This window comes from Aquarana catesbeiana, linkage group LG04 (assembly GCF_042186555.1).
Source record: "Aquarana catesbeiana isolate 2022-GZ linkage group LG04, ASM4218655v1, whole genome shotgun sequence".
Lineage (NCBI taxonomy): Eukaryota > Metazoa > Chordata > Amphibia > Anura > Ranidae > Aquarana > Aquarana catesbeiana.
In genome coordinates, this window is record NC_133327.1 from 494,329,227 (window position 1) to 494,346,276 (window position 17,050).

Sequence of the window (17,050 nt, forward strand, 5' to 3'; positions counted from 1 at the left end):
GGCCCTGGGCTTTCCTCGTCGTTGCTGCTATTATCACGCACCTGCTGTGTCTCTGCCATGTGCTCTCCCTCTGTTCCGGAAAGAGAAGGGGTGGGGAATATACTCAAAAGAAGGTCAGGGGCGGGCGTAGTTTCATGCATGGGCAGTGTATATAAAGCGTAACACGCGTGCGTCGTACCTACGATCTGTGAGCGGAGGAAGGAGTAGCGGAAGCGCCAATCGTGATAACGAAGGTACAATTTTAACTTGGGGCATTAGTGGCCTATACTGCTTATAGATTGAGGCCTATATTGGGACAAGATTAGGAGAGTTTAGCCTGACATTAGGGTTTGTCTTGTGTCTTGCAGAGAAAATGGATCGCTTCAACGATTATGACTTCTACTCCCTATTCATCGATAAGTACAGGGAGCTGCCCTGTCTGTGGCAGGTAAAACACCCATTTTATACTAATAAATAAAAGAGGAAGGCAGCGCTGGATCAATTGCTGGAATTGGTGAAGCAGCAGATCCCCACGGCAACCATCCCCTATTGGAAGTACAAAACTGGTGGCCTGAGGAGCACTTATAATAGGGAGCGCAAGAAGGTCCAGGATTCCCAGAGATCAGGAGCAGCAGCAGATGATGTTTATGTACCCAGGCTGTGTTACTATGACAGACTGCGTTTTCTGTCAGACCAGAGTGAAATCAGGCAATCGGTCTCCACTCTTCCTTCAACGCTTCCTTCCACCCCAGCTGAGGCTTCCGACGTCCAACCTGGGCCTTCCAGCCATGAAGAAGTGGAGAAGCCCAGCTTGAGTCAGGTATAGAATTGTTCAACATATTTCTTGTCGTAAAATTAATGATGTTAACTAGATGTTATTATTGAGCACTAATTTATGATTTAACAAAGTGTTTTACATATCAGTAGACAGTAGTGGCCAAAAATGATTGTGACAAGAATGAAAAATGCTGGGGTCAGAATGATAGTCTTTTCTATTTATTAACATTCAATTTGCAACAGTCATGAGCTGAAAATTGTGTGTGATTGATGAACAAAAAAATAAAATGATGTCCCTTTTTCATACACAGGAAAGCCTCAGCCAGGAGGAGGCTGTGGAAAGTGGCAGCCAGGAGGAGGCTGTGGAATGTGGCAGCCAGGAGGTGGCCGGGCCCAGTAGCCTGACCGAATCCCTGGTCCCTCCCCTCCGCTTTCCAACCAAAAGGCCCAGGAAGGGGAGGATTGTGGAGGAGGCAGCACTTTGGTTAATTCAGCAGGCTAATGTGGCCCTCAGAACCCCCCAATCTTCAAGAGGCCTATGCCTGCATGGCAGCCTGTAAAATGCAGGAAATGGAGGAGGGCCAATGCCTATTGTGTGAGGAAGTGATATATGGCCTTAAATAAGGGATTGAGGGGCAAACTCACAAGCAAAACCCACCTGTGTGAGTTGGACCATCCTCCTCCTCCACCCCCTGCCACAACTCCAACACCAGAGCCACAGCCTGGAAGCAAGCGTGGAAGGAAGAAAAGAGTGTGATGGCCTGGGTTCAGTCTGGTCTGACAAAAGACGCAGGCTGTTGTATGACCACAGCCTGGGGACATATGTCATCTGCTGCTGTTCCCGATCTCTTGGAGTCCTGGACCGGATTGTGCTCACTATTATATGGACTCCTCAGGCTACCAATTTTTCCTGTAAAATAGTTGTGTGCCCTGGGGTACAAAGGCTTCGCCAATTTCACCAGTTTATCCAGGGTTGCCTTCCTCTTTATTTTCTTATAACCCATAATAAATGTCTCATAAACCAAGGGTAAATGCACATAATGAAGAGCACTTTATTAAAGCATCTAATCACAGTTGTAACCATGTTGCAAAAGAGTCAAAGCATTACATTAAAACAGTTACTTCGGCGGAATTACAGCAATAAAGCATACAGCAATCAAAACAGAATTGGTAGAGTACATAGTATTGAATATTGTAAGTCAATCAATAAGGTTGCCGCACCGCATGCTCGGCGCGTTTCGTGAACCATCACTCATCAGGAAAGAAAAATAGGGAGTAGAGAGGGATTATAGCGGTGCCAAGAAACAAAAAGGCATATGTAACAGATAAAATACTTTATTGAAAAATACTATCACATGTAAAAAAACAGTTCATTAAAATGATGGGTGCAATTCACAACTAAATTATGCAGGGCAGATACAGTCGGGTAGGCCTGGTGAAGAAGGCCTTCAAGACAGGTACACAGTTCCTACATGTTTCGCCAAGACATTGGCTTCCTCGTGGAATGGTATGTGCCTATACCAACATTAAAGTTTTCTACATAAAAGCAAAAAAAAACCAATAATGAGGAACATATAAATAAGTAACAGAACACAGAAAACATAATACATAACGCATCAGACAAGGTGTGCGGCGGAGCTAAGTCCCCAAAGTGGCCAGAGAGCCCCCCATCCAAGGACATACCTGAAAGCCACCGACCGGGGCAGGGACGGGCAAGAGGCAACGCAACCGAGAGCCAGTTGGTTCACACCGTATCTATGACTGCAGGGGGCATACAGAAGACCTGGCAATCAAATATAGTACAAATTAAATGAGGATATGTGTAGGGGGAAAAAAGGAAATAGAGGCATCACCAGATGAGTGGCATAATTATCACCACATCAAGTCAGTAGGGCTAACATAGCCGCAATAACTTACAATTTAAAATAAATGTAATCGAAGGGGAATGCCTGAAGAAAGTTGGAGGGATATGCTTGAAAGGTGATTTAAGAAATACAAATATTCATCTGAAAAAAGAAAAATCCAAGGTAGGCAAAAATAGATAAGTGAAGATATAGTGAGTGCATATAAGGGTAATTACATGCACACGTGTGTGTAGTACTCAATGACAATAGTTAGCTTACCCAGAGTGGAATTTCAGGTGTATCAGAGGTGCCAAAACTGGCAACCCTGTATACATATAGGAGTCACTGGATGGAATAGTGATGGTTAGGCAACAGCAAAGGTTGTCCTGTCCTATAGCGGGGCAGATTAAATATAAAATCAGGGCCAATTAAAGCAAAGGAAGCAGAGAGAAGGCTGATCAGAAAAAGTATAGAACGGAGCAGACATACCCTTTGAATGTTCCACAATAATATCAGGCGTTGGACTTCTGTTCAAAACGAGAATTATATCATTAGGTTACAAACTAATAAAGCTGATAAATAAGGCTTAAAGCTGATGTGTTAATTTAGCCCGGGGAAGTTAGTGGCCTGTAAGGTATGGATCCACTTGGTCTCAAGCTGTAATAGTTTGTTGTCAATGCTCCCGCCTCGGACGTGTAAAGGTACATGCTCAAGTGCAGAGAACTTGACAACATGGGGGTCAAAGTTGTGTTGTGCAGCAATGTGCCGATTTGATGGCTGTGGTGGTGGTACGTTTAAACAATTGTTTAATATTATATAATTCTCGTTTTGAACATAAGTCCTCTCTAATTTTGGGTCAGGCGTTGGTCCCTCACTTCCATTCCCTCACCCTTCTCCACCTTTCTTTCCTCCTACTTTCCGTTGTCTATACCCTGGTCTGCATTTCCCTCATTGTTTCTTCCCTTTCTCTCCTTTCTTCTCCCTCTGGCCATGGAATAATATTATTATGGTCTCATTATACAATCACTTTGTATGCGCTGAGGATAATTTGTACTTCTTTTCAATAATGTCTTGAGTCATGTTGTATCATGCATACTTGTTAATTCTGTGATGCAATCTAAATAATATACCACACATGTATTGAGTATTTTATATTTTGAATCATTGTCTTCACTGCCTTAAACTATTGTTTCCTTTGTTTAACTACTGGGTCTGTGTTATTCTCTATGTATTTCTCGAGGTGTGTGGCTGGAACTATGCGGGGGTGAGCGCCCGGTGCTCTCCCTCCACTCCTTTAGGGTGCTGGAATTGTGGGGGGGCGAGGATTCGTGCCCGGGCGCGCTCCTCTGCTTTTTCTTCCACCGGGTGGCGTTCTGCCCCCCTCTCCTTCGCCGTGCCTCTTTGTCCCCTCTCCATTGCTTGGTGTGGTTGGAGTCTCCCTGCCTTGGCCCATGGTTTTGCACTGTTGTTGACTGTATGGATGCCCAGGGCAGCACTATCCAGTGTCTGCCAACCTGGGCTCCTGCACATATGCTCGTGCCACCCTGCCCTGCGCCATACCATCTCGCCCAGGAACATGGAATCGCTGTTGTTTCTATTCTTGATAGACAGCGCTCTTCCATTGTCCTGTATGGGCCACTCTGACGCGGGTCACGTGAATCGGGCTTTCGCCCTCGGTGCATCTTGGACTTTGTAGGCTCTTGGGATGCTGCCGCGGGCACATGTGCGGAAGCCCCTTCTTTCGTCCGCTCACTTGATCAGCTGCGCTGATCAGGTGTGGGGGGCGTACATAAGCTGGCCCGTCCCTTGTTCCAGCTGGACACGAGGAACGCTTGATATTATTGTGGAACATTCAAAGGGTATGTCTGCTCCGTTCTATACTTTTTCTGATCAGCCTTCTCTCTGCTTCCTTTGCTTTAATTGACCCTGATTTTATATTTAATCTGCCCTGCTATAGGACAGGACAACCTTTGCTGTTGCCTAACCATCACTATTCCATCCAGTGACTCCTATATGTATACAGGGTTGCCAGTTTTGGCACCTCTGATACACCTGAAATTCCACTCTGGGTAAGCTAACTGTTGTCATTGAGTACTACACACACGTGTGCATGTAATTACCCTTATATGCACTCACTATATCTTCACTTATCTATTTTTGCCTACCTTTGATTTTTCTTTTTTCAGATGAATATTTGTATTTCTTAAATCACCTTTCAAGCATATCCCTCCAACTTTCTTCAGGCATTCCCCTTCGATTACATTTATTTTTAATTGTAAGTTATTGCGGCTATGTTAGCCCTACTGACTTGATGTGGTGATAATTATGCCACTCATCTGGTGATGCCTCTAATTCCTTTTTTTTCCCTACACATATCCTCATTTAATTTGTACTATATTTGATTGCCAGGTCTTCTGTATGCCCCCTGCAGTCATAGATACGGTGTGACCCAACTGGCTCTCGGTTGTGGTGTCCCTTGCCCGTCCCTGCCTCGGTTGGTGGCTTTCAGGTATGTCCTTGGATGGGGGGCTCTCTTAGCTCCGCTGCACACCTTGTCTGATGCGTTATGTATTATGTTTTCTGTGTAATGTTATTTATTTATATGTTCCTCATTGTTGGTTTTTTTTTGCTTTTATGTAGAAATCTTTAATGTTGGTACAGGCACATACCATTCCCTGAGGAAGCCAATGTCTTGGCGAAACATGTAGGAACTGTATACCTGTCTTGAAGGCCTTCTTCACCAGGCCTATCCGTCTGTATCTGCCCTGCATAAATTAGTTGTGAATTGCACCCATCAATTTAATGAACTGTTTTTTTACATGTGATAGTATTTTTCAATAAAGTATTTTTGTAATTTTATCTGTTACATATCCCTTTTTGTTTCTTGGCACCGCTATAATCCCTCTCTACTCCCTATTTTTCTTAATTGATTACCTGGGATGAGGTGCTGTATATAATGTAGCCTTTCCAGTCATACCTCCTTTTCCATCACTCATCAGGAGCAAGCTCCAACCATCCATCTATAAGTACATATGAGTATGCATAAGTACCATTGTATTCAATATAGTCATGAAGTAGAGAATTTGGCCCAAATGAGGGCAAAAATCAAAAATTGGTTGGAGTTACTCACAAAACTGGCTGCCACCGTGAGCACTAGGCGCCGACAGCCAACAGGCCATCCCAAAAGTGTCCTCCATAGGAGCTGAGGGGGCCATAACAATGCACACCGGATTGCAGAGTGAGGACCAGACAGGGGTATTCATGAAGTATTCATGAAAAGGTCACCAGAGGTCTGTGGAGGGGCACCCAAGAAGTTCAGAAGGAAAAGAGGGACCAGAGGGGGGTGGAGGGTCCAAGGCCAAAAGGAAAAGGACCTAGGGAATACGGGCATTTTTAATCTTAGTTCCTGTACCCTGACCAAGGCAGAACAAACAGTCCTTGACAAAGGTCTGAAGTTCGTTCCTCCCAGACCCCTTAATAGGTTCGCTACCTTTATTGATGTTCTTAAGTACACGCGAAAACTTAGTGTCCAGAGACATTTTCTGGCTCAAACCACCTCACCTTCCCAGATGGAGAGTATTACTCCTCGAATTTCAGCCACCACGTCCGAATCAAGGACTGTTTTACACTCGGGATTGTGTAATCCCTCTTTATTCAATTCCCCTGGGTCTTTGGCCCCTTCAGTACAAGTGTTTAAAAACCTTGTGTTGGAAGACCTTGAAAAATTGTCTCGCAATAATAAAAAAAGAGTTTATATTAAACCTGAGGTTAAAAAGGGACTTGAAATGTTGTGCGAAAGGAAAAACCTCATCATCTGCCCCGCAGATAAAGGGAAGGTGTTGTAGTTTTGGATAAAGCTAATTATCTTAAAGAAATGTACAGACTGTTGAGTGATACTGATACCTATAGGGTCATTCCTAATGATCCTACCACTGTTTACAAAAAAGAGTTGTTACATCTTGTCAACGAGGGTTTTTCTTTAGGGATTCTGAACAAAAAAGAAAAGTTTTTTGGTTCCCCTTGCCCCTCGTATCCCTACAATTTATTATCTTCCCAAGGTCCATAAGGACCCAGTCAATCCCCCTGGCCGACCCATAGTCAGCGGGATTGACTCGGTCACAGCTCGAATCGGTAAATATGTGGACCATTATTTACAACCACTGGTTAGATCTACCGCTTCGTATTTAAAGGATACGAAGGACACCATTAAGCTTTTAGAATCCACGCCTTTCAAAAAAGGGATTCTCCTTGCCACAGCCGATGTGGCGGCACTTTATACGTGCATACCCCATCGGCTTGGTTTTGAAGCAGTTGAGAGCTTTCTGTCTAGGGATTCCCAGCTTCCCCTCCTACAGCGTAACTTTATTATGGAACTGTTGCGTTTTGCCACTCGGCACAACTACTTCTGGTTTCAGAACCAGTTCTTCCTACAGAAGAAAGGCGTGGCTATGGGCACCAAATTCCCAACCTCGCCAACCTTTTTATGGCACAATGGGAGGAGGATGTCGTCTATGTTGACCAGAGGCCGGAGTTAGTTCTCTGGGCCAGGTACATAGACGACATCCTCCTCCTATGGGATGGGGATCGCCAGTCCCTGGATGATTATATGACTTAAATTCCAACGATAGGGGTATCTCCCTAAGCGATGAGGCCAGCTCCTCTCATGTTCATTTCCTTGATTTAGAGATTATGGCCATGGAGGACCACTTGGAATTTAAAACCTATTTTAAACCCAGCGACCGGAATGGGTACATTCCGGTCCAGAGTTGCCATCAAGAACAGTGGCTTAAAGCAATTCCACGTGGCCAATTTCTTAGGCTACGCCGCAACTGCAGCAAAACATCAGATTTTTTAGCCCAATCACAGCTGCTCAAGAAAAGATTTCTTGAAAAGGGTTACGGACTAGACCATTTGGATGAGGAGATTAATGCCGTCTTGGCTGTGGAGAGAACCGCCACACTGACGGAGCGTCCCAAAAATACCTCAGACTCTAGATTTAAGTGGGCCTTCACTACTACTCATTCTATACAGTCTAAACAGGTGAAAAACATTCTCAAGAAACATTGGAAGGTGCTTTTGAACGATAGATTACTGGGTCCTGTTCTTCCTGAACGAGCACCAGTGATTTTCAGAGGTGCACGATCCATTCAGGGGCAGATTGCCCCTAATGTTATCGATCCACCCAAAAAGATATCCTTTTTCCAAGACTGCAAGGGTTTTTACCCTTGCCGTAAGTGCAACATATGCCACCACAACAGTGCAGGCAGACAAAAGATACTAACCTTCTCATCTACAGTAACGTCTCGTGTATATCACATGAAGGAGTTTGCCACATGTGCATCTCAATACATTGTTTATTTGATAACATGCCCCTGCCATAAACAATATGTCGGTCGTACCTTTAGGACGTTTTCTATTTGTGTCAATGAGCATATTACCGGCATTAAAGGGGGAAAGAGCAAACATACAGTACCGAGACACTATTTTCAATACCATAACAGAGACCCTTCAGGTACCCTCTTCCAGGTCATAGACAGATTTGTCCCACACTGAAGGGGTGAATCGCGAGTGCGTGGCGTATCACGCCTCGAAACCTACTGGATCTACGAGTTGAGGTCCTACTTTCCGTTTGGGTTGAACGTTGAGTGGGACCTCAACTCGTTTATCAATACATCTTAGTAGTCAGGTGTACTTTTCATTTATGACTTTTCATTTTTGCTTGTTTATTTTTTATGTCCCTTTAAGGCCACGGGGGTTTCATTTGCCCCCCCCCGTTTTTTTTGCTGGTTTAATATTGTGTTATCATTATTGTTATTATTTTTTATTCATTTATTTTCCTTTTTTTTACCACCCATTAGCTCCATGCTTCTATTTCCTAATTTGCTGCTCCTACCACACATTGGGAACCATACATTATTATTTATTTTCCTATATTGATTATTTTCCAATAGATCACATACAGTCATGTTGTACATATTTTTATAATTTTTTCCTTTATTGCTATGTGTATTCTGAATGTACTGGTATAGATCTATTTGGGACATCTGGTGTCCGATTTAGGTAATGCTGCTTAGTACTGTTCAGTAATTTTATTTTATGGTTTCAGTTTACCACTATTTGCTAGCACTAATTTGCCTTGGTGCTGACATCTAGTGTCTGTCATTATTGTTTATTCTCATACCGATGTTTTTTAGCCATGTGATAGCACCTGATCCGATCACATGATCGGGACTCGAGCTGGGGAGATCCGGCTTCCGTGACCGCCCTCCCCCATCCTGTGCACCTTTTGGCGTCTGATTGGGACGGGGAGCCGGGACACCGCCCCTTCACATCACATGACCAGGAAGTGACGCCCGGCGGGGAGCCGGGACACCGCCCCTCCACATCACATAACCAGGAAGTGACGCCCGGCGGGCTTTTTCCCGGCGGACTGTTCACTATTGTTTGCCATGTGGTGAGGATGTCTCCAGGCGTGAGTCTTACTATCAGACTACGCTATTGGGCCCTACACCTATGCACTATTTCAATCATGATTCTGATTGGTCTAGTGATCAACAGGATCTAGTTCCGGATTACCTGACCTTTGCAGCCCTATCGTGATTGGTTGTAGGGATTATTATGTTTGATTTGATATTTATATATAGGAGCAGCGTGAAGGGGGAAGCTCATGCCCCTGTTGAAGACCCTCTTGGTCGAAACGCGTCGGTTGATTCGCCCTTCCTGACGCTGCTTATATCTATTTTAATTGTGATCACTTTTATCTATTTTGTGTATGGTATTTTTAGAAATAAAAATCCCTGGTTTACCTGCACTATGCAGAAGCTTTTTATTTTTTATTCGCATATTATCCCGATACAAGAAACTGCTTTCCAGTAGCCCACTTCCATCATGGGGTCTGGATCAAGTTCGTTCCCGGTTTCTCCTTGGAATACATCTTTGAGGTCTATTGGCTGATATCCAATCGGCGGTCCTTCCTGATGTTTCTTCATTCCACCAGAGAGGTCGAGAAGTGAGACAGAGGTTCCACCGTTCCGGATATCGTTTCTCAGCCTAAGTTTGGCTCTATGCACCATTGACTCCATGTCGTATGACAGTGGGGTCCACGTCATCTGGTAAGAGTACCCACCCTACCTTACTTCCTGATGTTTCCACTTTGATGTCCCTTATCGTGATGTTGATTTACAGCTACAGAAGCTCTGTAATCGATTGTTGACTTATAGTCACAGATCCACACCGTGCACCATTGACTTTAATTTTCAGTTTTACATTATTTTTACTGGTTTATATTAGTTCCTCTTATTAATTTGAGTTTGGAATTATTTATTCACCATAAGCGGACACTTTATACTGTGTTTATTACACTTTATGTTGTTTGAGTATATGCTTTACTGCTCAGTACAGCATTTCTCACTTAATTGTTTTATCACACCTTATCTTTTCAGTATTTTTTTAGCGCTGCATTTTTTCTCATTTGTCATCAAATGAGATGTGCAATTTATGCTCGTAAAACGCCTGACGGTGCTAGTTGGACGTTAGACCTCTGTATGTGGCCAGGCTGTGTAAAAGTCTCACACGTGGTATCACTATACTCAGGAGGAGTAGCAGACTGTATTTTGGGGTGTCATTGCAACTATGCATGTGCTGTGTGAGAGAAATAACTTGTTATTATGATAATTTTGTGCATAAAAAGAAAAAAAATTTCCAAGAATTGTGGGAAAAAATTACAACTTCAAAAAACTCACCATGCCTCTTTTTAAATACCTTGGAATGTCTGCTTTCCAAAAAGGGGTAATTTGGGGGGTATTTGTACTTTCCCGGCTTGTTAGGGCATCAAGAAATGAGATAGGCCTTCAGTACATCAGGTGTGATCAGATGTGATCATTTTTCAATGATTTGCACCATAGCTTGTAGACTCTATAACTTTAACAGAGACCAAATAATATACACTAATTTGGGTTATTTTTACTAAAGATATGTAGCAGTATACATTTTGGCCCAAATTTATGAAGAAAAATTACTTATTTGCAAAATTTTACAATAGAAACTAAAAAAAGTGTTTTGTTTTTTTTTCAAAAATTTCTCTTTTTTCGCTTATATTGCAAAAAAAAAAAAAAAAACAGCGGTGATTGAATACCACCAAAAGAAAGCTATGTTTGTGAGAAAAAAATGATAAAAATTTGGTTTGGGTACAGTGTAGCATGATTGAGTAATTGTCATTCAAAGTGTGAGAGCGCTGAAAGCTAAAGATTGGTCTGAGAAGGAAGGGTGTATAAAAGCCCTGTATTGAAGTGGTTAATAAAGTGCTCTTCATTATGTGCATTTACCCTTGGTTTATGAATCAATGCATTCACACTGAGGGTATGTTCACTGCACCAATCTTTGAGAACACACCTCACACAAACTCCCAAACATTTTCCTTATTTTGGCGATGCCACAGGGATGGAGGCGCGTGTCTATGCACGCCTCACGCAAAGTCCCAAACCTCTTCCATTTTGTTTCTCATAATAAATGTCTCTTTTTTTTTTTTTTTTTCACAAATACTTGCCTATGTGTTTTACTTAAAAAAGGACAGTTTGTGAGTAGGCAGGTACATTTCCAAAATACAGTGTCAAATTAACAAGGGACACCAACACCAAACAACCTCCTTGAGGTTAAAAAATACAAGATAATAATGGTGTTGTGGTAACTTTGACACCCAAAACGACAAAAAATATTATGGAGATCACTAAAAAAAATAAAGACATCAGTTTGTCAGAACTCTGTGTGAATATTGTCAGCAAAACAACTTCATTATTCTAGCATTATAAAGAAGAAGAGAATGAGCTGCATTAAAAGATTTAAAAATTTGCAGCGTGACGAATGTGCTATCTCCATTATGAACGCTAGTTTTAACAGACCGAGCGTTTCCGTCTCGTACTTGATTCAGAGCATGCGTGGAATTTTGTGCGTCGGAATTGTCTACACACGCTTGGAATTTACGAGAACGGATTTTGTTGTCGTAAAATTTGAGATCCAGCTCTCAAATTTTTGTTGTCGGAAATTCTGACAGCAAATGTCCGATGGAGCCTACACACGGTCGGAATATCCGACAACAAGCTCCCATCAAACATTTGTAGTCGGAAATTCTGAGCGTGTGCGCGGCATTAGAGTTCAAACCGTTGAAAGAATGGATCAATCTGACCGTGGTGGTGACCGATTCTCCCAAGATTATTGATGGCATATAAGAGAGAACCGAGCGTCACTATATTTCCATCACTTCTGTCGCTTGGGAGTGTCTATTATTATTTTTGTTTTGTGTGTGTGAGATATATATATATATATATATATATATATATATATATATATATATACATTTTTTTTTTTGTTTTTGTTTTTCTCAATAAACTTCATTGGTACACCTAGGTTGACACACATAGGTTGACTTCTATTTTCCCATTTATGTTTTTCATTTCCTATGTGGGTAGTTATATCGGTCACTTTAAATGAACAGCTACATTTTTTTGCGGTTTTGAGATTATTGGTTCTGCTGGTTTTGTCATTGCAGAGCAGAGACTTTCCAATTTTGATGCTTTCGACCGATCTTTTTACTTGCTTCTTCATGCACCTGTGCATTTTGTCCGCCTTTGTCATCCATTTTCATCATATGTCTGCCAATTACGCTTTTATAAACACCCTCTTAGGCTCAGAGCTTCCATCCCCATGACTAAGCTCCAATGGGCAGAACGAAATGTGTTGGGGGCGTGGCCTGGCTGGAATCTGGGCTGAGGCTGCCATTTACTTCACCTCACACACACACGGGTCTGCTTTTTTATGTGGGGCTTATGGATCCTTTCCTTTAATTTTGCACAGGTTGTATATCATATATGATTTATAGTTGCAGTATTGTACTATGTTATAAACTGTACTTGGCATCAGCTACATACAATATACAGCGCTGTGTACAGTACAAGGCTTCCTCTGGCTGGCGGAGGTGGAGATCATTACATCATCCGCCAGCTTCTCCACCTCAAACACTTAGAGGAAGCCTTGTATTGATTCAGAAAATACAAAACTTTCTCTGAAACACTAAGCATCACTCAGCCCAAGTAAATTTTGTTCTGTGAATGGGATGGAGAGTACCCATCTCACTGCTGGAACACAGCGCTGTATCCTGTATGTAGCTAATGCTACATTCAGTTTACACAGCACTCACAGCTGCGCATTTGTTAGTGAAGGTAATAGTTAGTTTGGACCTGCTTGGTGAACACAAACTATTTTAAACTGAGAAAAAACTGTTGTTCGACTGTTGAGCAAAAGCTTAATACTTGCCCACATTGCCTATGCTGCCAAACTCCACCCGAACTTGCAGCGCAAAGCTTGTTAAAAAATTTCCCACACCCAACACTTTTAGGGGTACCAGATGCTGTATTTCCCTGCTGTGCTTTGTGTTTCCTTCCACTGGACCCTGTGTCATTACAGGTCCCGGTAGTTATGTGACCAGTAAGAAAAAAACAAAGGCTTTTAAAATTGTTCAAAGAAATCATAAACCTTTTGTTTTGTGTTGTAGCCAGAACCAGAAGCTAAAGTGCCTGTTCATACAAATGGAATGGTGTGCAAAAGGAACATTAGAAGACTGGATTGAAAGGATGCAAAAAATTGAGAAGCTTAAGAGTCTTGATATTTTCCAACAAATAGTGGATGGAGTGGAGTACATTCATTCTAAAAAATTAATTCACAGAGACCTAAAAGTAAGTGATTGCTCTTAAATTGGTCTTGTAAGCAGTGTTCTTGAACTTTCTTTACACATTAATCTGAATAAACTTGTGTATGTATGTTATGAATGTAATATAAACATAAAGTTGTACATTTTTTAAAAGTTTGAAATAGAGTAATGGCATATTTTTTTTATTAGGAAATGGGGGAACTAATGCGTAAAACCAAACTGTATAAGAATAAGATATAAAAGGATGGGAGAAGCTGCTAACATATAAAATTGTTCTATCAAAATGATAAATATAAATATATGATTAATAAAGTGGTATTGTGCTCTCTCGTGACATGTATAAAATGTCCAAAATGCTAGCTGTGGCCTTGGGGTGCGCATTCTGCGGACGGTGTGAGGAGAGCGAGCAGTGCAGAGATGTGGCAGCTTGCGAGCGAGAGCCTGCAGGTATAAACTGGACTGCTGTGAGGAACAGAGGCACAAGTGTAACCTATCCAGGATCCAGCATACAATACCGAACCCATAGAGGTTCTAAGGCGCATTTTGACTAAGCTTAATCGCAATCACCTGGGGGGGGAGCACTTATATGAGCACACAGCACTTTAGTTTGTGTTCACTGAAACACATGGATGATTTTGGAATGTTTATGGACTGTTAATTTGATCATAGCACTAAGCTACACAGCACCTAATCACACAGATGTAGCACTGAATCGCATGGATGATATTTCTTTGGAATTTTTTATCTAATATTGTTTGAACATTGCACTATCACTGAATTACAGAGATACAGCACTGCATTGCATGGATGCAACACTGAATCGCATGGATGATTTTTTTCTTGAAATATTTATTATTTAAATATTGCACAAATATTTTGGAATATTTATATATATTTTTCACAGGCTTATTGATGCACTCTTATTCATTTATTTATTGAAGTTTATTGCACATTAATGTATGGTATTTTGGACATTTTATACATGTCATGAGAGAGCACAATGCCACTTTATTAATTATATATTTATATTTATCATTTTGATAGCGCAGCGTTTTATAACTTGATTTGATTATCTTGCATGGTATATGAGACGTGTAATGTTAGCAGCTGATCATTTGTAAGATACACTACTTTGGAGACCTGATTTGGTCAACCACCTGGAGGCTCACAGGACTATTAATTAGCAACATATAAAAGTGTTCCCACACAAATAAAATATACGAATAAGTGAAGTATGTGACGCTAACTAAAGTGCAGAAATGAATCAATAAGTATATAAATACTAAATAGAGCCACTCACACACCTGACAAGCAAGTGTGTAGAACAGAATAGGCAAGTGCAAGTGAAAATAAATATAACAAATCTTCTCTACTCTTCTCTAGATCACCGGTAAAGTGCATCAATGTCACAGATTCCAAACAGCAATCTAAAATAACATCCAGTGTGTATAAAAGGTGCATCAAGTGAAAAAATATATATGACAATCCTAATCTATTGATAAAATGACATACATAAAAAAGAAATGTGAAAAATAAACATTTCTGAATAAATCCACTGTTATCCTGGAGTGTAAAAGGTGAAATTCAAAAAAACAAAAAAGTCCAAAAAGTGATAAACACTAACATGAATAAGTTCACATATATAAGTTCATGAATTAAATCCGTGTCCAGAAAAAAAATAAATAAATAAAATAAATTGTGCAAAAACAAATTTCGATCGATGTCAAATTCCTCCAATCACATATATAATATCCGTGGTGCGCCACACGACTCCCCCTGCCATAAAGCCCCGACTGGTGGAGGGCTGCAGTGATGGTTGACTTTCTACAACTTTCTCCCATCTCCCGACTGCATCTCTGGAGCTCAGCCACAGTGATCTTTTGGGTTCTTCTTTACCTCTCTCAGCAAGGCTCTTCTCCCCCGATAGCTCAGTTTGGCCAGACAACCAGCTCTAGGAAGGGTCCTGGTCGTCCCAAACGTCTTCCATTTAAGGATTATGGAGGCCACTGTACTCTTAGGAACCTTAAGTGCAGCAGAAATTTTTTTGTAACCTTGGCCAGATCTGTGCCTTGCCACAATTCTGTCTCTGAGCTCTTCAGGCAGTTCCTTTGACCTCATGATTCTCATTTGCTCTGACATGAACTGTGAGCTGTAAGGTCTTATATAGACAGGTGTTTGGCTTTCCTAATCAAGTCCAATCAGTATAATCAAACACAGCTGGACTCAAATGAAGGTGTAGAACCATCTCAAGGATGATCAGAAGAAATGGACAGCACCTGAGTTAAATATATGAGTGTCCCAGCAAAGGGTCTGAATACTTAGGACCATGTGATATTTCAGTTTTTCTTTTTTAACCACTTGACAACTGGGCACTTAAACCCCCCTCGTGACCAGACCAATTTTCAGCTTTCAGCGCTCTCACACTTTGAATGACAATTACTCAGTCATACAATACTGTACCCAAATGAATTTGTTGTCCTTTTTTTCATACAAATAGAGCTTTATTTTGGTGGTATTTGATCACCTCTGGGTTTTTTATTTTTTGCGCTATAAATGAAAAAAGACCGAAAATTTTCTGTGATAAAATTTAGCAAATTAGTAATTTTTCTTCATAACTTTTGGCCACAATTTATACTGCTACATATCTTTGGTAAAAATAACCCAAATTAGTGGATATTATTTGGTCTTTGTGAAACTTATAGAGTCTACAAGATGTGGTGCAAATCATAAAAAATTGATTACACCTGACGTACTGGTGGCCTATCTCATTTCTTGCGACCCTAACATGTCAGGAAAGTACAAATACCTCCCAAATGACCCCTTTTTTGAAAGTAGACATTCCAAGGTATTTAGTTAGATGCATGGGGAGGTTTTTGATGTTGTCATTTTTTTCCCACAATTCTTTGCAAAATGAATTTTTTTTTTTTTCCCTCACAAAATTGTCATTGTAATAGGTTATTTCTCTCACATGGCATGTATATACCACAAATGACACCCCAAAATACATTCTGCTACTCCTCCTGAGTATTACAATACCACACGTGTGGGACTTTTTCACAGCGTGGCCACATACAGAGTCCCAACATGCAGGGAGCACCATCACGTGTTCTAGGAGCATAAATTACACATCTAATTTGTTGACTACCTATTACACTTTTGAAGGCCCTGGAGAACCAGGACAATGACATGTGACACTGACGTGACACTGATGACAAATGGCACTGATACGTGGCACTGATGTGGCACTGATGACAGATGGCACTGATACATGGCACTGACACTGATGTGGCACTGATGACAGATGGCACAAATACGTGGCACTGATGACAGATGGCACTAATACGTGGCACTGATGACAGATGGCACTAATACGTGGCACTGATGACAGATGGCACTGATACGTGGCACTGATGACAGATGGCACTGATACGTGGCACTGATGCCAGATGGCACTGATATGTGGCACTGATGACACGTGACACTGATGACAGATGGCACTTATACGTGGCACTGCGGACAGATGGTAGGAACATGACAGTAGGGACAGATGGCAGGGGCAGATGACAGGACAGATAACAGTGCTGACACTTTTTTTTTTTTTCTGTTTACTTACCACCGCAGCGGTTCGCTCTCCCTCCTCACACGCTGTCTCTGTGAGGAGGGAGAGCCGGCGATGAGAGAGGATCTCATATGTTTACATATGAGATCCTCTCTCATTGGCAGAGCGATCGCACTGTAAACAGCCGCT

At 41.6% G+C, this 17,050-nt stretch overlaps 1 protein-coding gene across 4 annotated transcripts in view; it reads left to right on the plus strand.

Annotated features, from left to right (window-relative positions):
• LOC141140472 (interferon-induced, double-stranded RNA-activated protein kinase-like) overlaps positions 1-17,050 on the plus strand; it is a 391,078-nt gene that overhangs the window by 303,566 nt on the left and 70,462 nt on the right. For all 4 annotated transcript variants that reach the window (XM_073627695.1, XM_073627696.1, XM_073627698.1 and 1 more), the window contains exon 14: positions 13,147-13,327. In XM_073627695.1, coding sequence (XP_073483796.1) covers positions 13,147-13,327 — 181 coding nt within the window. The remainder of the gene's footprint in view (positions 1-13,146; positions 13,328-17,050) is intronic.